We start from the raw sequence: 22586 nt of genomic DNA on the forward strand, positions 1-22586 counted from the left end.
GTATGCGCACTTCTTTTTTTTTTTTCAACTTTTCGTACGCACGGGTGATGGTGATTGTTACTATTGATGTAAAAGAAAAAATCAGTCCATTGTAAATTCAACATTATAAGTGGATAATCTGCTGGGTTTGCATATAAGCAAAATATGAATTAAATAAATCAGTTACTGAAAATGATAACAGGTAATCTATTGCCATCAAAAAATGAGTGGTACTAGATCCAGTCTATAGATATTGATGTCAAGGTATAGTATAATGATAACTGGATAATGTTTCTTCATAAACTACAGTGATTTAGAGGATTAAAAGCTTAAGGTTTATTGCTTATTTGATTCCCTATATTTGCACAATTTTTACATTTTAATCCATATACCTAAAATTTACTTGTTTTTATTCTTACGCGCATACTTTTTTAATCTGTTTTAGTCATTACCGTCCAAAATTATATAGAGTGACTAAGATAGATTAAAGAAATGTATTGTAGAGATCAAAACGAGCTAAAAATGTATGAGTATGGACTAAAATAATAGTTTCAAAGAACAGGGAGTAAGTGAGGTAACACATACAAGATTATGCAGGTAGGACCAAATGAAGCTTAATTACGTAACCTTTTACTGCATTGACATGAATTGCAAAAATAGAATCAATAGATGACTTTTGTAGGAGATCTTCCCAATAGTATAACTCGTTGCCATTCAATGTTCTGTCAAAATTCAATAGCATACAGTTTTAAAATGTGAACATAATTCAAAGAAACCAGGAATTAGAACACATGAAAGAGGCCCAAATGAATCTGATCAATTGGCAACGGAGGCATTGCACAGTTGAACGAATAGGAAAGCTAGCACCATTGCCTTGCATATTGTGGATAAGGGAATTCCATACTTTCCTTTCGCAAACAATCCCTTCAACAAAGGCAAGTAGCATAGAACCAGATATGCACTGCAAAACACCTCACCTAGCCCATATGTACGCTCATTCTTAAGAAGAGATTGTTGCCACCTCCACCAGCTGATAACTAGTGCTGTGAGTTGAATGAGCAAAATGGCTGTGCCTGGTACAAAAATGGGAGACTTGTTGAAAATGAACCTTCCCACATTTTCATCATTGGAAGATGGTTGGTCTTTCTTTGTTATTTCAAAGACAGTGTCAGATATCCTCAATCGCTTAAGGACGATATCCAAAAATCCAAAAAAGCATGAAGTCATGGTTGTTATTCTTCCCATTCTCTGGTTGTTCCACCATGTTCTTGCTGACAAGCCTGATATCAAGTGCTCCAATAAAGTAGCTACGTTGTACATCACAAACACACTCGTAGGGATCCACATGCCGGGTTCCTGCACGACAATCGTTTACCAAACTGTTGAAACAACGTGTTCAAAGCTAGAAAGGTAGTAATAATTACAAAAGATAGTTACTTGGTTCGAAATTTCGTACTTTTCATATAAAAAAGAAACAACGTTTCAATTTCTTGTAAGAAAGAAAGAAAGAAACAATGTTTCCATTTGAAATTCCTAAATAATAATCTGGGCAGAAGTTAGACAAAGTTTTGCAACATGTATCACGAATCCTTCTACAGCATGTTTTTGGTACTACAACTTAAGTGCAATCTTTATTTGAGGAGAAAAATACTGATATGTACACTTTTAAATGGGAACATTTTACATTTGCATGGCATAATAAAAACTGTGGGTGAGATGGTTGAAAGAGTGAAACCAGTAAATGCAACAATCTAACTGATAAAAGTGTTAAACCAGTGAATGCAACAAAACAAAACTTGTGTTGCTCTATGAAAGAAATCAGAGCTGGAGAAGGTGGTAATGTGCATATGCATTTAAAATGGTCAACAAAAGTTCTGTGTAATGTGTTTTGTGCCCACCTTATTAGGCAAGAAACTGGAATTGGTGATGATGCAGTAGGCAGGGAGAAGGGCATAACATATTTCAGGCACGGATCTTAAGGCCCAATTAGTGATCCAAACGTACGCCAAGCACTCTCTGAATTGGAGCTTACCAAATAGAGTGCCAAAAATAGGACAGTGGCTGCTAAGGAAAATGTCAAACAAGCCTGAGGACCATCTCTTATGTTGGCCCATTTGACCTAGGTTATCTTGAGGTGAACAGCCCATGAAGGCCATTGGATCTGGTGAACAAACTTCTGATCTCCAACCTTTTGTGTGCATTACCAGACCTGTGAGTACATCCTCTGATGTTGATCCATATAACCATCCCACCTGGCATTCTCAATAGTCAACAAACTAAGCACTTTTAACAAAAAAGTAAAGAAAAGAAAACATAAGCATTTATTTACCAGTTATCAACATTTTTTTAAATTCAATTTCTATGCACTGTCCATGTAATACATTTATCTACCAAATAGAAATCATTGTTGTAATGAAATTTAAAATAATTATAGTAAAAATTAATAAATTTACTATATATACTAATTTGTAATTGGATGAGTCAATAATTAATCCGAGCATAAGTTATACCAAAATTTTAAATCATGTATTTATTAAGATATATTAAAAGCTTCATACAAAAAAAAAACTAATATCTTGAATTTATAGATAAAACATCTTATAAATAACCATTTAAGAAATGCATGTTTGGTTGAGTATTTTTCTGAAGAAAATAAGCGTTTTGTTTGAAGAAAATAATTTTTAAAAAATAAATTAAAGGAAAAAGCATACGTCATGGAGAAATTATAATATGCTAAATTGTCAACTTTTGTAAGGTATACATTCAAGATAGATCCATCCATAGCTACTGGTAAAAAATTTCAAGAGATTGAATTCTCATTTATTTATGATTTCTTAGGTACATATATAAAATATTTAACTATCACCTTCTTAAAAATCAATTTTATATCCTACCCCACATCATCCCAATCTGACTTTTTAACATGCTTCACAGTCATTTATAAGCACCGAAAAGGAAATGCACATGCGACTCCGTGTGCTGACTGTTTAGTTGAGGTGTGAATATCTTGTTTTATATTTTTTTAAAGTAAGATGAGAACAGAATATCTTGTTTTATATTTGGAAAAAAAAAATCATTGATAGCAATTTGTAGCCTTAACAAGTTGAATATTGATTCTATTTCTCACCTGTTTACCCCAGGCGGTGCTGTATTCATAATCACAACTAGCAACTTGGTTCGCTGCTTTAAGCTCAAGAGATTTGAAAAGCTTATCATTGGGAGTAAATGTCATCTCTTCTAAAGCATGTTTAGCTGATTCAACAAACCCTCTTGAAGCTCCAAATATTTGCATTGTTTTCTTTTGAGACTTTGTTCCTGCATAAGATATATAAGACGGTAACACTAGATGTTACATATTTCTTAAGACAAAATAACAGGAATTCATTCTACTACTAAGTTGAACTTGTTCTGCTTCAACAAGTATATTCATTTGGGAATTTCTAAAAGCATGAAAGCATAGTGAGTCTTATGTAACAAGTACCATTAATGAAACCAAAATCCTTCTTCATATTTTGAATGTCATAATCAGGAGAAAGACCGTAAATAACTTTTCTTCTGTGGAAGCAATTTGTTCCTGCGTATATAATCCCCTGAAGTCCTGCAAATCCACCACCTATGTACTGCATTACATGAAGCATGAAAATGAGATTTGTTTATACACCTATTTATTATCATTTATTTCTCATAGCTCATAAACCTATTGCTAGCTTTCTCATAATGCAAATTTGTTTGGTGTATGACTTGACATACCATAGGCAAAGCTACAAGCTGATTTCCATAAGCATCATCCTTTACTGTATCATAGAATCTTTGGGGACATTGAACAAATGCAACTTCTTTTTCTCCCTTTGAATCCAAGAAAATGCAGAGGGCATGTTGTGCAATCTTGGGATTGTTCACATACATATCACAATCCACGTTTAGGATATAGGGAGCATTTGTCATCAACGCGGAGACTCTTGTCTGTACAATGTGCAAATGATGGGAAATTTTAGATCAAAAGAAAGAAGGTACATTAATTTATGATCAAGAGAGATTCGATTTTTTGTGAATGCTGTTAATGAGAGAATAAAATTTATGGAATTCAGAGGAAAATAAACTTTACCAACACATTCATAGCACCGGCTTTGTAATGATGTGGATGTTGTGGCCTTTTTTCTCGAGATATGTAGATTAAGTGAGGTACTCCATCTCTAAGCCCTTCTTTGTTCTCCCATATTACCTACCAACATAACTTAAACCATTTATTTTAATGCAAAGATAACTATATTTTGTACCAGTAGCCTAAACTAAAAGCACTCTTTATTATTGTCCATATTTGTGAAGGCAAATTACATATTTACTCCTGTACTCCTATATATATTTATGATTAATTACAATATCATAATATGATTCAAAGATCATATAAGAAAAATTGGCATTTCAAAAAATGTGATTCGTTAATGCTAGCTAATGAACAGATTACCAACGCCAATAAAATGTGATGTATGAATATTTATAAAAATGCTTGATGTAGTGTACCTTAATGATGGATGGGTGATTTTTCAGCTCTGTTTTTGAGAAGACTGCATACTCTCCAACGAGTGGACACGGATTCGATTTTTGGCTAGCATTCTGAATTTTACGGCAAAGTTGTTCATACTCTTTCTGCCAAATTACAAGAACTACAAACTGTCATTTCAAGCTTTGCAGAAGATAAATACTTCAATTTTTTACCCTCTTGCGCTCTACATTCATTTTATAGAGGATAAAAGAAAGAAAGAATAGGAAACATAATAATTTTTTTTTTTTTTTTTTTTTTACAAATACAATAAAAGGGAAGTAGCAGTACTGTATCAATCATTGCAGGGTGTGTGTTTGTATAACTAACCTTCCAATCTTGGTAAACAAAATGGCTAATACCATAAATAAATTACCTTCATCAGTGACCATTCTTGTTCAAATTCTTGCAAATCAGTGTTTTTGTCAACCGTGGCATCCTCAGAGAAGTATCTAAACGGTGCTCTAACTTGTACATTGTACTTCTTACAGAAAGGTACCCAAAGTTTGGCAAATTTGGTGGCTTCAACAAGAGCATAGAAGGTAAGAGGAGAACAGCCATCATCAGAAACATAGCAAGCTAACTTGTTTGCAGGGTAATCAAGAGCCAAAAGAGACAACACAGTGTTGATTGTGATGATGGGTGGTTCAAGCACAGGGTCTGCCGTTGTCACAAACACATCCACTTGTGGAAGCTCACCTACCCTGTTGACAAAAAAAAATAAAAATGCATCTTCCATAAACTCTCAATATTAGTACTACATTAGAAAACAACCAAGAAAATAATCAAGAAACTAAGCTATTAGTTATAACTTTCACATTTAAACGCCACTCCTCCATTCTCAACGAGTTAATATATGATCATGGTTTTAAATAGCATTCCGCAACCGCAGTTGCATCCACAATGTCAAGGTATTTAGACTCATCGCAACAGCAATTGCGGCCGCATCAGCAACATTTTCCCACAATTTAAAACAATGTATATAATACTTTACCGGAGAAAGAGACGGTCTAGGTGGGTGGTGGTTCGTGCAGGAGTCCATTTGGTGCTAATGGTGGTGAGCCAAGTGAGGGTGAACCATGACTCGCACAGGGTTGCAAGAAACCAAGGGAAAGAATAGTGGCTAATGGAGTAAACACGGTAAGAGAGAAGGATGAGAAGGAGGAGGAAGATGAGGGAATCCATTGCTCTTGAAAAGGTGTGTTTTAGCCATAGTTTTTGGTAGAGAGGGAGGAGGGTGTTTTGATTGGCCATTGAACAGATTAGCAAGAACAAGTGCTCAAACTAGAAATAGGGGCACACTGTAGCCACTGGCCATTCAACAAAGCCTAATGCTCAGGGAATGATCCTTTTAAAGGCAAGCATGCATTCATGGAAATTATGCATGATTTTAATCGGATATAAATTAACAGGGAGCTATACTTGAGAATTTGCTGTTAAAACTTCTTTTAACATAGTAGTATCAATTTGCACGAGAAAAATAACCTTTAACCAATCAAAACATAAGCTTGAGTCCATGACCAATGACGCTTAGGATATGACTTAATGACTAGTAGAGAGAAAACCATAATACCAATCCCATTTTCTTACTACTTTTGTCTTTGTACTATTAAGCATTTTTTATAAACTAAACTAATATGGTGTTTTAGTTTATTTATTACAAAAAGCACATTTTTAAAACAAAATAAGTAATTTTTTTTGTTTTTATAAATAAAAATTCTGTTTTTTAATATTTTTTTTATAATGTGTTTACTTAAATAATAGTTTTATGTTTTTTTAAGAAGAAAATTCTATTTATTTCTTATAAAAACGCTTTTATTCATAATATTTTATAAATATTATATACATTTTTAAAAGAATAGTTTTAATATAATTTAATACTTCAAATATGACATTAACTTCTTTTGTTAATTAGTATTTCTTTCGACATCTTTAATTTAAGAAAAAAAGGTCAAGATGTTTGATATCAAATTAATGCTTACTAAAATCTAAACTTCTTTCATGATTAATATAATATTTTTTCAATATTTTTTCTTTTAAAAATTCCAACTTTTGAAATTCAAATAAAAAGGTCAAACTAATTTAGTATTTTAATTTTTTTCAAATAAGTTATCAATAAAAGAAAATAAATTAATTTAATATGTATAAAAAATAATAAAAAAATAAAATTAATTATTTTATAAGAACCAAAAGAAGTAAGAATGTGTGATATTCTCACCATTGAGAATTTCATAAAAATATTTATAGCTTAAGATATTCAAATTTCACACTTTGAATAAAATATTAAAATTCAAAAACTTTGTCGATGACGATAATCTAGGGTGGATTTAAATATCAATTAATCCAAATTCTTTTCAATGCATGCGGCAGCAGATGTAAGCTGTTTTTGTAGGTAATAATGTGCCTAACCCATTGATCACAACTCACATTTATAATAATGGAGGTGATGTTTTTCATGGAAAGAATCCAACATATGTTGAGGGTGTGGGAATAGATTATACTTCTTCCGAATTCCGAATTCAAATATAAGTAATAATTTTTTCTCTTAGTAAATCTCAATTATTTATATTTTATTCAATGAATCTATTTTTAAAATATATTTCATTTAATAAGGTTAAATATTTTTTTTTATCTTTATCAAGTTTCTATAAAAAATAATTTTTAAAAAATATTTATTTTTAATTAAAAATAACATAATTTAATGAAATTAACTAATTTTTTTATAAGTGTGAAAAATGTTAATATTTTGCTTGTAATCGAGAACTAGTTACAATGCTTTAAGAAGATTGGATATAAGGAGAGGGTATAAATATACTATTACAAGCATTATATACGTTTCTTTGAATGGCGTAAAGAAGTAAAAAATTACATTCATGCTTCTGAGGTTGCAAGAGTAACTACAATTGTTATTTCTAGTTCAAGGCATAGATATTCCCAAATTCAATCTCATTCTTTCATTTATATATAAATCAGAAAAATTCTGACTCATGAGTCATGGCCACGTTTTTATCCGAATCCCTACATATCGGATATTCTCCGGCTAAAGTCAGGAAAGGATGAAGTGGGTAAAGTTCTTTTTTTTATTTTTTTAATATTTGTGCGTGGGTCTATTTGCAGACAAAAGACGAAATATACGTGGACAAAACATTCATGGACAAATAATTTATCAATAAGAGGACAGAATTTACATGCATAATCGTTGCAGACAAAAGCATGGTTCTGATGACTACTAGATGGAGAGTGTGGTATCTCTCTTCTTTCTATGGACCTTTTCTCAGAATGCAGAATCGATTGAGGATCCAACTACTCAAGTCAGAATTTTGGACGAACAACTTTGGAGTGGGGTGGGGTTGGGTATATTTTAATTAACACTACCAACCCACTTGTATTATTATTCCCAATGGTTGTATAAAGTTCGTCCTTATGAAATATTTTTATTTTTTTAAAGTATTAATTTTATATTTTCCTCATGTTGAATATATTGTCTAATACTTTTCACTTTTTTCAATCAATGCTTTGAAATACTTAGGAAAAAAATTGTCTTGTCTTTGACATGAAATACCTTACACTATTGTTATTTTCTTGTCTTGGAAGAGATTCGTCAGTTCATTATATATTTTTCGAGAGGTAAATCAAGTAGAAGGATAAGGCTCTCCCTTCATATTTCCTTTCCGTTATTTGATATGATTCCATATTTCCTTGTTATGTATATCTCCATTGGGTTATGTATCTACTGCATGCAACTTTCCTCTATGGATTTTAATATTGTTGGATTTGGGGTCTGGTCTCATTCCTTTCAGCAAAGAGTAAGTTGTTCACTGATTATTTGTTCTCAGTTTTGTTGGATTGGCAAAGTGAATAATTGCTTAAACTAGCCTTCATTCTTAACTATTCTCGTTTAAATTCTGTCGAATCTTCTCCTTTGCTCTTATTTCTCATCAATATGGAGTATCCAAAGGGTGCACTAACTTGAGTGGCATACTTCTTAAAGGAAGGTATTCAAAACATAGCAAATTATTTGACTTCCAAAAAATTATCTGAAAACGTAGAAAGCTAATAGAAGCTCTGAAAAAAAAAAAAACAGAAGCCATTTAGCATTTGCCTAAACGTTTGACAATTCAAGTGTGTGAATGTCTGGCAATTTGGCATAAAGCCATGTAACAAGTCTTCCCTTCCCTAAGCAAGTTGTGTTAAAGCCTAATCTAAAACTGACTGAGTACTGCACACAGTTTGGTACAACGCATTTTATGATATAAATACAAGTGTAAAGGGAAGTATGATACACCCATTAACAATTTTTAATTCTTGGCTTAGTACAAATCCATCCCCACTTAAAAAGCAATTAGGTGACCTACTTCCAGTTAGATTCATTGCCCACCTTAGGCAAACAAAAATCTTATCTCTGCTAATGCTATATTTCTAGAATAAGCTACAATCAAAATCGACTTTCAAACCAGATCTTTCAGGAACTAGCACCACAATTTTCTTATGTAGAAATTTGTCACAAACTTGCAGATCTTTAAAAAACTAGTAACACAATTTTTGTAAGAAATTTGTCACAAACTTACAAAAATTTTCTTATGTAATAAGTACCAAAAATGGAGGTTAGAAATACAATGACATCTCTATTGGCTTTTTACAATTTTGACATTTTATGAATACTTTAATTATATGGACTATATATGATGATTTACTACTTCCAGTACTAAATATCACTTCGCTGAAACTAGTATGCAATAACTAGATGGAGGCCACACCAAGTCTAAGCAGTGTGTACTTTCCCTTTAGACTGTTTCTTAGATTTGGCAAGCCCTTCATTCCATCCTTTCTGACGAGCTCTCTGTTCCCACAATGCAGAGAGCTTCTTCTGAGCCACTAACGCCATCTCGGCTTTTTCCCTGGCTTCCTCGCATGTTTCCATTCCTGAATTACACTTGTCTGCTTCTTTTTGATACTGAGATGCAATCTTCTTAGACTCCAGCAGAGCCATGTCAGCACGATGCTGATTTTTCAAAGCTTCAGTTTCCCGAAGATTTAGTTCTTCCGACAGTAACTCCGCAAAATTGTTTTCAGTGTCTCCATCCACCTTTGGATTGTGCTTTGCACATTCTAATGACAATTCAATTAATCAAGAAAAGAAATAGCAGTTGGTAAAAGGAGTTGGATTCTAAAAACAGACAGAAATTTTTTGTGATGACACAACTGCTGGCAAAATAAAATTTCTGACCTTATGCTTTTATCGTATCTCCATGCAGACACTTATCTAGTAAAAGATTCATTTCTTATTAATGTTGAAAATGATACATCACACTCAAACCATGTGAGGCTTTTTTTGGGATGTGATTGGAGCCATGTCTTTGCCTTACTTGTCAAGGAGAATGGGACCTTTACTTCAATCTAGTGAGGTGAAAGTAATTGTGATGGATTACCATGAAATCTCTCTAATTCTTTCATAGCACTGGTTAAAAAAACATGCATGTATCCAATCACTAAAAGATACATAAATGTTTTAGGAATTGTTCCAAATTGAGTCACCATTTACTAATATTTAATATTTAATTAGCCTTTGATGATAGTCTAGGAAACAGAAGATTTAAAGAATAATCCCAGTTAAGTCAGCATTTAGACATAGAGCTCGTCTAATTCTGAACAAGAGCTTCCCCGATCTACATTGACTCAGATCCTGATTGCAGCAGTTGAGGGGTCCCTTACCTCTTTTCATGACATTCTAGCTTCCTAATCTGTTGAATGTATCCAATCACTTTAGTTTATATGTCAAACAAAATATTCTACTTAATGAAATAACAATCATCTTCAACCTGTAGAAGCTTATGATTTTTACTTTCAATAATCAAAATGTAAAAGATGAAAACAGAATAATGAAATATGCAAGGAACATGACTCACGCTTTAATAGGCCTGAACTTCTTAGTGCTATGATTCGGCATAGATCCATTCAAGTTATCCAGTCTTGGCAATCTCTTTGATATAAATGCAGCTTCCTCTCTTTTTCCCCCTTCCTCTAAAGCAGCTATCAGATCATCTAGACATGTCAATTCCTGATGTAAACCGTTCTCCACTAATTCATAGCATAAACTAAATGCTTCTGAAACCTTGTTAATTTTACAAAGATTCAAAATAGTTGCATTACACAAATCAATATCAACATTCTGGTGATTTTCCAAACTAAAAAGCAACAATTTGCATGCTTCTGACAGCTTTCCTCTTTTAAGGAGAAATTGAGCCACTTCTTCTATTTTAACATAGTACCCATTCTTATAAAGCAAATTAATAATCTCAAATGCTCTTTCATGCTGTTCACGTCCAAAAAGTAGCTGTAAACTCTCAGTTGATAGGTTTATATTCTGTCTAACGTTTTTCTCCAGCATCATAACAATAACACAGGAAGACTCATGAGCACAACCCTTTTCCAAAAGTTTTGCCAGAACAGAATGCCAGGTAGATGTTTTAGGTTGATAGGAGCTCTTGAGCATTTTCTCTAGTGTCTCCTTTGCAAGCAGAGGCTTATCCTTCTGAAGAAAACCATCAATCAAATAATCATATATCTCAATATCTGGAAGAAAGTCTCTTCTTAGCATCCACATCAAAAGCTCATATCCACTTTCGTATGCACCTTCTTTACAATGCCCCATAATCACTGTCGTGTATGATTGGGGATCTTGTGTACCCCTTTTCATTAGCTGTCTAATCACCCTCTCAGCCTTCTTAGTCTTCCCATGTTCACACAAAGACTCAAATATAGGATTATAAGAGGCTGCAAGCGGCTTAGAGCCAAATTTGCTTAACAAGATTTCCTTTTCAAATAACTCATCAAACAGCTGCTCTGCCATATCATAGTCCCCTTTCTGACACAAACTCCGTATCAGAGTGCTGTACGAGGCTGAATCCGCAGGGATCCGAAATTTTTTCATGCTTTCAAACACCTTCAATGCTTCATCCAGGTTTCCTGCACAACAATGCAAATGAATAATGGTATTAAAAGTAAATGTATCTGGGCTGAACCCTCCATCGCTTTTCATTCGTTCCAAAACATCTTTCATCTTGTCCAACTTGTGTGCCTCACAAAGCCCTTTTACCAAAGTATTATAGGTAATCATGTTCGGCTTAAGGCCCCGGCTAGTCATCTCTTCAAGAACAACCAATGCCTCCTCAACTTCCTGCTTCATACAATACCCACGAATCAAAGTCGTATAAGTAACAACATTAGGATTCAAACCCTCACATTTCTTGCCCATACCATTCACCAAATTCCGAGCAATTCTAACCTTCCCCGCTCTACACAAACCATCAACAAGTGTGTTATACGTAACAACATCCGCATCGCAATTAAAACTCTCCATCTCTCTAAAAAAACGAAACCCTTCATCAACCATGGAGTTCTTGCAAAACCCTCTGATCAAAACATTGTAAGTACAAGTGTCCGGAGAAACACCATACGTGCCAAGCATTTCATCATACACCTCTTTGGCCATATTGGTGCGACCCCTTTTAAGCAAAATTGACATCAGACTGTTGAAGGTAACCACAGAGGGGGACACGGCAATGGATTTCATGGTCTGAAAAAGCTTCATGGACTCTTTGAAGAGGCCGGCTTCAGCGTAACTCCGAATGAGGCTATTGAAGAACCTGTCCTCGAGCTTGACCGTTCCCTTGGAGTGTTTCTCAATGGAAAAGAGGAAGTTTCTGGCCACATTGAGGTTCCTCTCGCGACCAAGGATTTCTAGCATGATGAAGTAGGATTCGGGGGTGTGGGAGAAACCCTTTTGCTGGGTCCATTTGAAGAAGCGAAGGGCCTTGGAAGGGTCTTTGATGAGACGAAGTGTTCGGAGAACAGTGGTTTTGGAGATAGTGATTAGGAGAGAAGAGAGCAACCCATTTGAAAAAGGTTTGGAATTGATGAGATTGGCGATGGTTTTGGCGGTTTTGCTTGCGTTTCTTGATCTGGGTCTTGAGTTTTGGGGTTGTTCTTGGGGGTCGGAGCAAAAGTACCTGAACCTTCAAAACCAGTTATGAGAAAAAATAAATAAGAAAAGGAGAGAAAGGAGTCTAGAGAAATGCACCTAAGGTGGGAATTGAAGATGGAGATGGGAATGAAACGCTGATTTGAAGACAGTTGGTGTGAGGAGAGACTGAGAGAAACCATGCTGAAGCTGTGAACTCAGTACAGTGCCTACTGCCTACTGTTATACGCTAAAAAAGTAGGGGTTCTGGCTTAAGGTGTGGTCGATTTTCAGACAAAAAAAAAGTTTCGAAATAAACATAAAATAAAAATACAATCTAATTTGATTAAATTTAAATATAACATCAAATTTAAATCAAATTAAATTATAAAACTTTTTTTTTTATATATTTTGTTCGGTAGTTTTTTTAAGAGTTGTTATTTTGTTTTGTTCCTTGTAAAATATTAAAGCTTCGAGAGTATTGCATTGAGACTTAAAATTAAAATATTTATTTTATTTTATTTTTAAACGAGTCATCTTATGATATTTTTCTTATCTCATCATTTTGCAATTTTTTTTTTAAATATTTCTTGATATGATCACACACGCACACAGGTGCACACACACATCTTAAGGTGTTTTACATAAATCAAGAAAATTAAAATTAATAAAAAGATGAAAAAGAATAATAATTTTATACACAATTGTTATTTTAGTTTTTCAATATAACATTACTTAATATTTTCCATTTATAACCCTTATAATATTAATGATATGAACTACAAAATAAAAATTGAATTAATGATGATAAAATTAATTTTGTAAAATTGTTGTTCTCTTTCATTTATTTATTGATTTTTCTTTATTCGTATAAAACAACCTAAGACAATAAATATAATGAGATGAAGAGATTAATATATTAGTATTTCATTAAGAAACCAAAGTGAAATTTATTAAGAATATTGGTGGAAAAAGTTATTACTAGTGCATTGAAAAATTAAGATGTCATTTATTTTGGGATAACTTTTTTTTTTCAATTGCAGTACCTATTTTGGGACTAAGGGAATATTTAATATAGGTAGTAAATATATTATATTCAATAAATGATGACAAAGTTAATTAATTAATGATATTAAATATTATAATTAATTAATGACATTAAATATTTATTAAACATATATTAAATGAGTTTTGCTTCACTCCATGCAGACACTTATATAGTAAAAGATTCATTTCTTATTAATGTTGAAAATGATACATCGCACTCAAACCATGAAGTAACATCTAACGCAAGCAAGTTCATACCTTTAATTGAACACAACAGATTATATGTTGCCTCAAAGCAAATTTTTTCAACACTAGCTAAGCCCTAAATTGTTTTTAGCACTTTAAAGTACTAGATTGACATAAAAAAAAATTCTATAATATATACTACAGAATCCATCATATATAGATTGACATAAAGAAAATAGGCCAATAATGAATCAATTTTTATAGAAGGAAAAACACAGAGAAGGAAGATAAGATTTCAGATCTTGATAGTTCACCCTACCTAAGGAGAAAAAGCAAGCCAGCCTACTAGTTAGGTGAGGGTAACTACGTTATTTGAGCTCCTATCATCATCATTCAAGTTTGTTTCAAATTCAGCCATATAGAAGTTTATGATAATAAAGAAAGGTTTACTCATGTACAGTACACCAATAGAGATATTTCACTGGAGTTCATTCAGGAAACCAGAAACCAACCTTCAAATGAAGAGTTGCTAAGTCCTGCACAAATACAGATAAAGAAACTGGAATAAGCATATGTTTGATTTGATGTCAGATCAAGAGAAAGCAGCAACAAATCATAATGAAGCAACAATCTTCAATTGGAACTAGAATTGCTTTGACAGTACAGAGATTAAGAATTTAAAAATTTATTAGTGATAAGCAAGCATAGGCTTTGGAAATGTTTCAAGGCTATTGTGCTTAGGTTAGTATTGGTTTTAATTGAAAACATAAATAGGCTAAGCAGGAAGAGCCCGGCTTGTCGGTTTGCAGTCAACATGCTGCTTCATTGTTAGTTTCATCGTCAATGCTATCTGACTATCTCAAAGATGCACATAACCAAGCATTCCCAAGCAAAAGGGTGACACAGGTAATTAATTAACAACTTTTCCCTGCCACGCCTCCTAGAATATGCGAGATTTAACAAGATGAATTATAGGATCAGATATCATTTTGAATTTCATCTTAAAATCAATTAATATTGGGTGAAGTTGTCCAACAGGTACTCCCTTCGTTCCTAATTACAAAACTCATTCACCTAATTTATGTCCCTTAAAAAAAGTAATTAATCTAGTTAATCACATAAAATCTGTTAATTATTTTAACTATCATTTCAGAATTATCCTTTTCTTATCTCTATCCATCTAATTGTTTCTCATTAATCTTTAGAAAAGGAATAATTAAATAAGAATATATAGGAAAACAATAATTATTATATCTAAAAATTAAAAAAAAATCTCATAAAAAAGAATAAATAAATTTCTGAAAATAATCTTATAATTAAATATATATAAACTGGACCTCGAAAATTTAGGAGTTCCTGATATTAATGTTTAATTAAGTTGCTGAGATGATACTATATCATAATACCATGCCTATTGCATATTGCCTTATTGCTTATGCCAGTTAGTCCCGACGTGGTACAACATTCATGAATTACTGAAGCAACCATCGAAATATGAAAACTTATGCCAGTTTTATGATAGATAATAATGATAGTAACAATAACAAATAAATAAATGCACATACAAAAACAGCATGGAAGCAAATCTAAAGTCGAAGCACATGGTTTGATGAAACCAGTTATTTTGAGGAAAGGGCCAATTGATAAGATTTTGAACAGAAACCCAGAAAAGTAAAAGGGGAAATTGGTGGAAAAAGTTATTAACTTTGAGATGAGATGTGACGGTGGAGAGAGGAAAGTTACCTTGGGGAATCGTAATGATGGGTTGAGAAGAGCAATCGCAGACGCAAGGAGCGCAAGAAGAAGATGAAGAAGAGTGGTTGACGTGTTCAATGAAGTGCCAGTAGAGAGGGGGACCCACTATGTAGCCTGCAATGCACAGTGCCACCATTCACAGACCAAACCGAACCACAACGCCACCGCAATTCATAGCCATCTCTCTCTCTTTCAAACTATGTTAAGGGGTTGTGGTGTGCAGAGAGAAAAAGAGAGAGAAATTGAAGTGTGAAACCAAGTTGAAGTCGTTAATAGCAAACAGCTAAGAAGTTGCTTCTTCACTCCTGTTTGCTTCCTTCTTCTGCATTTACTTCAAAGGAGATTTTTATTGACTTGTTGTCTATCTCATTAAATACTTTAAATTAGTAGCAAAGTATAATAATTAGAAAAATGTTAAACAACTCCCTAATGGCATTCATGAAATAACGAAATATTTTTATTAGAAAGTGAAATGTTATGATTTTTTTTTTACCTTTTTCTATAATTTAGATAATAAGTATTTTTTCTTTTTTAACTAAAGATATTGATTAATAATATTCTAATAATTATTAATAATAAATGGATTAAAATTTAGTTTTTAGTTTTTGGGTTTTCAATTTTTGTTCCTTAAATTATTTTAAAAAATATTTAATCTCTAAAAATTTGTCATTATTAAAAATAATTTCTGTTGTTAATATTCTATGTTAAATAATGAAATGTCCACAAACAAGACAGATTAAATTTTATATGTATGTCATGTATATACTTGATAAGTTTTATTATAATTAGATAAATAATTGAAATGTTAATTAAAATGTAAATGAAAAAAAATTATTGTTAAATTGTACCGTTTCAAGTATCCATGAACAATAGAGATTATTTATAATAACTAAAAATTATTTAAGGATCCCATATTTTGAAAAATAATTTAAGGATAAAAATTCACAATCTAATTAGAGGACTAAAAACTTAATTAACCTATAATAAATTCTTAATTTTTATTTTTTGAAAGTTCCAATATTTCAATCACAAGTTAATCTTAACTTAAAGTAGTACTAGTATGTTTTTTAATATACAATAAAGAGATTTTTTCAAGAGTAAAATTATTTTAATATATTCACATAATATATTTTACAATAAAAAAAGCTTAAAATAAAATGAGTAATATAATAGTAATTAAACAATAAACATATTTTAAAAATATTTTAATGTCCTATTATTATTAAAAAAAGACTAATTAAAAATTATATAAGATGTAATTATTAAAAATAAAATAAAATATTATATGTAATGTTCTATAATTAAATGGTTTTACAATATCTTCAAATTAAATTTGATAAAAAAATTCATAAGAAAATTTATATGGCTCTTTTTTAGTTTTCTCTTGTGTTTTTCACGTTGAATCTCTCTCCCTCTCTTTTTTATTTGAGGGTCAATAAGTTTTTAATCCCTTGATAACTTTAGTCTTTCATTAAATTTTTTTCTATCATTTTTAGTTTCTCTAAAACTTATTATTCATTTTTAATTTCTCATTTATTTTTATTGTTTAAAAGTAATCTCAAATATAAAATAAATAAGGAACTAAAAATTGACAAAACAAAAATTAATTTTGAGTAATAAAAATAAATTAAAGATTAAAAATAAATAATTTTTTTAAAAGAACTTAAATTATTGACCAAAAATCAACTAAAAACTAAAAATTATATAAAAAATGTAAGACACTAAAATTAGATTAAAAAAATTGAGATATAAAAACTTAATTAATACTTTATTTTATTATGTTTTTGACTTTTGATACACATTGCTAGATCTGCCACACTAGGCCTAATTCACTTTCTGTTACATTTGCATTTTGGATATTAAGCTTTTAGAGGGATACGACCTTCTTAGAAGCGCGTTGATGCCTATGCATCTCATGTGAATGTCTATGCTTTTTGACCATATTTATCACATAATTGAATCCTAACTAACTTGTCAAATAGTATATAAAATAAGTTTAGTTTTTAAATGTTCAATACTAATTTGTTCTATTCGCATAATCATTTTTTAAAACTCAATACCTAATCCTAATTTATATTTTAAATTGAAAAATATTATTATATTTAACGTATACCTTTTACTACATAAATGTTCTTCAATAAAACTCATTTATAATTTAGTAAATAATAAAAAGTTAATAATATATTACTAATATATTGTACAGAAATGTTTGTTACACTCTAGCATGTTTATTTTCTGTTTTATTAAATATTCTATAAAAACTAAACGTATCTCTCTTTATTAATTAAGCTAATAATATAGAAAATTATAATATTTAATTAAATAAGAGTATAACAAACACATTAAAATAATAATAGACACTTCTTTTCTCTCTTTATTAATTAATCCTGAGGCCCATCTCATATGAGTATATGACCTATGATATCTTGAGGTGAACCTTTTCTATGTATACTTAGCCCCGTGAGCACATCCTCTGATGTTGATCCATACATCCACCCCACCTAATTTTGCTCAAAATAGTAAGAAATAAATTCCTTTTACAACAAAGTTAATTCTACGTATACACTTTTATCAAGAAAATACTTTGATTCCCGAAAATCTATAACTATTCGAGCATAAGTGATACTAAAATTTTAAGACCTTATTTTGGTTATGGCATATTAAAAGTTGAAATCTTTATTTTAGATCATATAAGCATCTCTTAAATGAGCTTTCATATATGCAGTTGAAAAAAAAATCAATATGATGAAAAACAAATTTCTAGTTTAATATCTGATAAAAAAGTTACAATTGGCTATAGTTTCTATTACCCACCTTTTGACCCCAGGCAGTGTTGCGTTCGAATGCACAACTAGCAACTTGGTTCGCTGCCTCAAGATCAACATTGCCAAGGTTATCAATGCTAGCAAATGTCTTCCCTTCTAATTAAAGCATGCTCAGCGGATTCTATAAACCCCCTTGAAGTTCCAAAAGTTTGTATTATTTCCTTTTCTGACAGTGTTCCTGCCAAAAGATATATAAAATAATAAATTTCTTGGCTTCAGACCATATAATATAATTTCCCATTCATTTTGGAGTTTGTCAAATGATGAAAATGTAGTTGATCCAAATTACCATTGGTGAAACCAAGACCCTCCTTTCCAATTTGAATATCGTGACCAGGAGAAAGGCCATAAATAACTTTTCTTCTAAGAAAACAATTTGTCCCCGAGTACATAATTCCTTGAAGTCCTGCAAATCCACTTGCTACGTACTGCATATATGCATTGCACAAAACATTGAATATCAATTTTGTTCATGCATAATCCTCTTATTTAATTATATATTATCACTTGTAGTGCATATACTATACTTCTTTTGCTAGCTTTCTCCTAATTGGATTTTTCCCAATAATGTTAGAAATTTGACGCACCACAGACATAGCCATGAGCTGACTTCCGAAAGGATCATCTTTTAATCCATCATAGAACAGCTAGGGTCACTGAACAAACGCAACTTCTTTTTCTCCCTTTGAATCCAACAAAAAGCACAATGCATGCAGCACAATCTCAGGATTGTTGACATGCATGTCACAGTCCACATTTAAGATAATGGGAGCATTTGTAATCAACCCGGAGACTCTTCTCTATACATAGTACAAATAATTGGCATTTTTGGCGGATCAAAAGATCAAAGGTGTTAATTTGTGATCATGATGAGATTTGACAATTGGAATCAATGAAACTAAGAATAAAGTGAAGTTACCAACACATTCATGGCACCAGCTTTTTAATGGTGTGAATATTCTGGCCGTTTCTCTCGAGATGTATAGATTAAGTGGGGGATTCCATCCGAAAGATCTTTTTCGTTCTCCCATATTACCTACCAACACAAGGTTAAGTAATTTATAATTAATTTAACTAACTGATAAATTTATTTTACCGAAATAAAGATATTTAATAAACAATTTTATGTTAGAAACTTGTAGCATTTATCCAAACGTTACTAATTAATGTTTTATATCCAAACGTTACTAATTAATGTTTTAGAACCTATTATATTTTAATTATTGATGATGATATTTTTATGTACCTTAAGTATGGTAGGATGATTTGTTGGCTGTGCTTTGGAGAACTCTGCATGCTCTCCAACAGGCTGAAACAGATTCGGTTTTGTAGCTGTATTTTCAATTTTAAGGGTAAGTTCTCCATACTCGTCCTGCCAAATAAAAACGACAAGAAAATACTTAAATAGAATTTTGACATAGATTTGTTCCAGACTTGACAATAATGACACGCTTTTCCCTTTCACAGCCACATCCACACATCAATTATATATGTGCATGTGTTTGCAGTTATACCTTCACTCTTAACCATTCTTGTCTAAATTCTAGCGAATCTTCATTGGCCTCTTTGGAGAAGTATAAAAAGGGTGCTCTAACTTGTATACTATGCTTCTTACAAAATGGTTACCCAAAGCCTAGCAAATTTAGAGGCTTCCACAAGAGAATAGTGATGGGGAAATAGGTCAATAAAATAACAAACTCTACAAGAGAGTGAAAAGGAACGAAAATAAATTCCTCCAAATTAACTTGCAAGAACATGTGAGAAGCACCGCCAAAATAAAAATTAAAGAAAGAACAAAACATGAAAAACCCCTCAATGCAAGGGTAAAAACCACTAGTTAGACCAAAAAAATAACTTCATTATAATCAATGAAGATACAAGAGAACTTCCAAAAAGTGCACTAAAACGAACATTCAAATCAAAACAAATTCCAATTGGTATAATAGAGACAAAAAGATAAAACAAGCACATAAATCTTTTTCCTGATCCAACTGAACAATTTGAAATATCATGGGCGTATAACTTATTATCCAAAAATCAGTCCGATCTAACGGTGAACGAATTCACAGTTGAAATCTAAAAAACACTCTCCAGTGGGTATGTGAATGATTTTTCCTTCCCTTCTTTATCTTTAGATTTGTAATTGTTTTCCCTCTCAAACGAGTCTTTAGTCTCTTTCATTGTATCTCACTCTCTAATTTGACCCTCTCTGATGCAAGCTCCATTGGAGCTTGTAGGCCTAAGATCTTCTTCATCAATGGATTCCTTTGCTTCTTGGAAGATGAATGACAGCGAATTGGAGAAAGGAAGAGAGAGAGGAGACGCCACTTCAAGGAAAAAATGAGTCTAGAAGAAGCTCACCACCATAGGAGGCCATGGATAAGAGCTTGAAGGAAGAAAGAGATAAATGAAGGGAGAGGGAGAGAAGAGCACGAAATTTTGTGCTCTAAATGAGCTTTGAGATCTAAAGTTTAATATTCAAATGATCAAAGTTGAAAAAAATGCACACACATGACCTCTATTTATAGTCTAAGTGTCACACAAAATTGGAGGGAAATTCAAATTTCACTTGAATTTGAAATTGAATTTGTGGAGCCAAAATTTCACTAATTATGATTAGTGAATTTTAGTTATGGTTCAACCCACTAATCCAAGATCAATTCCAAGATTCTCCACTAAGTGTGCTTAGGTGTCATGAGGCATGAAAAGCATGAAGGACATGCACAAAGTGTGATTATATGATGCGGCAATGGGGTGTAGTAAGCAAATGCTCACCTCCCCCTCTAAAATTTAATTGGATTGGGCTTCTACCAATTCAATTAAATTTATTTCCAACCACACACATCAAATATCCACTTAGTGCATGTGAAATTACAAAACTACCCCTAATACAAAAACTAGTCTAGGTGCCCTAAAATACAAGGGCTGAAAAATCCTATATTTCTAGGGTACCCTACCTACATTATGGAACCCAAAATACAATACCCAAAATTAATGAAACCTTATTCTAATATGTACAAAGATAAGTGGGCTCGTACTTAGCCCATGGGCCCGAAATCTACCCTAAGGCTCATAAGAACCCTAGGGCCTTCTCTTGCATCTTTGGCCCAATCTACTTGGAGTCTTCTATCCAATGTCCTTGCGGGATGGATTGTATCACTCTCTTCACTTAAACAAATGGGACATACGGACCTTCTCATTTGAACTTTTACTCTACATAAAAAGGGAGTCCAAAAATTTCAATAAATAGAAGGTAAGAGGAGAGCACCCATCATCGGAAACATAACAAGCTAACTTGTTTGCAGGGTAATCTAGGGCCAAAAGAGACAATAAAGTGTTGACTGTGATGATGGGTGGCTCAAGAATCGGATCTGCCGTTGTCACAAATAGATCCATCCATGGAAGTTCAGGTATCCTATTGAAAAAAATTGCATGTACGAACCAATAAGTAAAAGGAAATAACTTTAGAGAGTTAATTTATTTTTTTCTTCATTTTCGAGAGTTTTATATTTTAAAAAATATTCTTTTTAAAATATAACTGTTAAATTTATGGCAGTAAAATTTTTCTTATTTACTATTTACTATTGTAATGATGTTTAGTTGTTCAGCATGTTTACTTGCATCTGTATGTAATGTTGTTGTTAGTGGGTTTATGTTTGTATTTTGGACAAAATTGTACTCTTAAGTTAATGGTTGCATATCTTTTGATGACAATATGTATGAGTATCATGATGGATTGTTATTTCTCCACGTGTTTGCATTTAAATATGAATGAAATCATGCAAACAGTATGATTGTGTGGTAAAAACAAAAATTGCTTTGCTCTCTCATCTTCTACTCTACTCTTTATGTTTTATGGGTTTTATGTTCATTCTGTCTTCATTTAACAATAACAATATCTAAACATGTACTAATACATGAAAAATTTCAGCATATGCAACATCTTTGTATTAGTAAATAATATTACAAGTTTAAGACTTTATGTGGAAGTGAGCATCATGTAGACATGTGCTATTATAAAATTGAGCATTATCAATGTAAGGCAAGTATAGAGAAAGTTTTATAGCAATAGATATCGACTCAGGAGACGATCTAGGCAGGTCTTGATTCGTGCAGGAGTCCATTTGGTGCTGATGGTGGTGACCCAAATGAAGGTGAACCATGACTCGCACAGGAATGCAAGAAACCAAGGGAAATAATAATGGTTATGGGAGAAAATTTGGTAATGAAGAAGGGAAAAGAGGAGGACAATCAAGAAATTTATTATCCTCGATTTATGTGTGGTGTCAAATTT

General features: G+C 32.1%; 3 protein-coding genes and 1 pseudogene across 4 annotated transcripts; all 4 read right to left on the bottom strand.

Moving 5' to 3' along the window:
- Window positions 1-593: 593 nt before the first annotated feature.
- LOC100779739 (cellulose synthase-like protein H1) lies at window positions 594-5972 on the bottom strand. The gene is made up of 9 exons (XM_003540225.5): window positions 5514-5972; window positions 4896-5223; window positions 4501-4626; window positions 4085-4201; window positions 3730-3942; window positions 3461-3599; window positions 3107-3294; window positions 1878-2231; window positions 594-1335 (listed from the first exon to the last, which is right to left on the bottom strand). The coding sequence occupies exons 1-9, from the start codon at window positions 5771-5773 to the stop codon at window positions 796-798; spliced, it is 2265 nt and encodes a 754-aa protein (XP_003540273.1). The 5' UTR covers window positions 5774-5972; the 3' UTR covers window positions 594-795.
- A 3111-nt stretch (window positions 5973-9083) lies between these two features.
- Window positions 9084-15574, bottom strand: LOC100794080 (pentatricopeptide repeat-containing protein At1g02060, chloroplastic). Of its 2 annotated transcripts, XR_005887622.1 has the most exons (6): window positions 15456-15574; window positions 14225-14248; window positions 12600-12719; window positions 10426-12528; window positions 9747-10260; window positions 9497-9628 (listed from the first exon to the last, which is right to left on the bottom strand). XR_005887622.1 is itself a non-coding variant. In XM_041007572.1 (5 exons), the coding sequence occupies exons 3-5, from the start codon at window positions 12680-12682 to the stop codon at window positions 10248-10250; spliced, it is 2199 nt and encodes a 732-aa protein (XP_040863506.1). In that variant the 5' UTR covers window positions 12683-12719; window positions 14225-14248; window positions 15456-15574; the 3' UTR covers window positions 9084-10247. The 2 variants fall into 2 exon arrangements, 1 of the variants encoding a protein (XP_040863506.1); XM_041007572.1 differs by having other exon boundaries at window positions 9084-10260.
- LOC100788299 (uncharacterized) lies at window positions 9084-15819 on the bottom strand. Its single transcript, XM_014765023.3, has 3 exons — window positions 15456-15819; window positions 14225-14248; window positions 9084-9628 (listed from the first exon to the last, which is right to left on the bottom strand). The coding sequence occupies exons 1-3, from the start codon at window positions 15601-15603 to the stop codon at window positions 9282-9284; spliced, it is 519 nt and encodes a 172-aa protein (XP_014620509.1). The 5' UTR covers window positions 15604-15819; the 3' UTR covers window positions 9084-9281.
- A 1477-nt stretch (window positions 15820-17296) lies between these two features.
- Window positions 17297-22583, bottom strand: LOC106795344 (cellulose synthase-like protein H1; annotated as a pseudogene).
- Window positions 22584-22586: the final 3 nt, after the last annotated feature.

This window comes from Glycine max, chromosome 12 (assembly GCF_000004515.6).
Source record: "Glycine max cultivar Williams 82 chromosome 12, Glycine_max_v4.0, whole genome shotgun sequence".
Lineage (NCBI taxonomy): Eukaryota > Viridiplantae > Streptophyta > Magnoliopsida > Fabales > Fabaceae > Glycine > Glycine max.

Excerpts from the sequence above, each read along its gene's own strand:
- LOC100779739 (XM_003540225.5), bottom strand. The coding sequence starts at position 5,773 with ATGGCCAATCAAAACACCCTCCTCCCTCTCTACCAAAAACTATGGCTA. Across the intron at positions 3,943-4,084 it reads CCGGTGCTATGAATGTGTTG|ACAAGAGTCTCCGCGTTGAT; the intron begins GTAAAGTTTATT and ends CACATTGTACAG. Across the intron at positions 1,336-1,877 it reads CCAGTTTCTTGCCTAATAAG|GAACCCGGCATGTGGATCCC; the intron begins GTGGGCACAAAA and ends ATTGTCGTGCAG.
- LOC100794080 (XM_041007572.1), bottom strand. The coding sequence starts at position 12,682 with ATGGTTTCTCTCAGTCTCTCCTCACACCAACTGTCTTCAAATCAGCGT. Across the intron at positions 12,529-12,599 it reads ATCTTCAATTCCCACCTTAG|GTACTTTTGCTCCGACCCCC; the intron begins GTGCATTTCTCT and ends TTGAAGGTTCAG.
- LOC100788299 (XM_014765023.3), bottom strand. The coding sequence starts at position 15,603 with ATGGTGGCACTGTGCATTGCAGGCTACATAGTGGGTCCCCCTCTCTAC. Across the intron at positions 14,249-15,455 it reads CATCATTACGATTCCCCAAG|GACTTAGCAACTCTTCATTT; the intron begins GTAACTTTCCTC and ends GTATTTGTGCAG. Across the intron at positions 9,629-14,224 it reads TAGCAACTCTTCATTTGAAG|AATGTGCAAAGCACAATCCA; the intron begins GTTGGTTTCTGG and ends AATTGTCATTAG.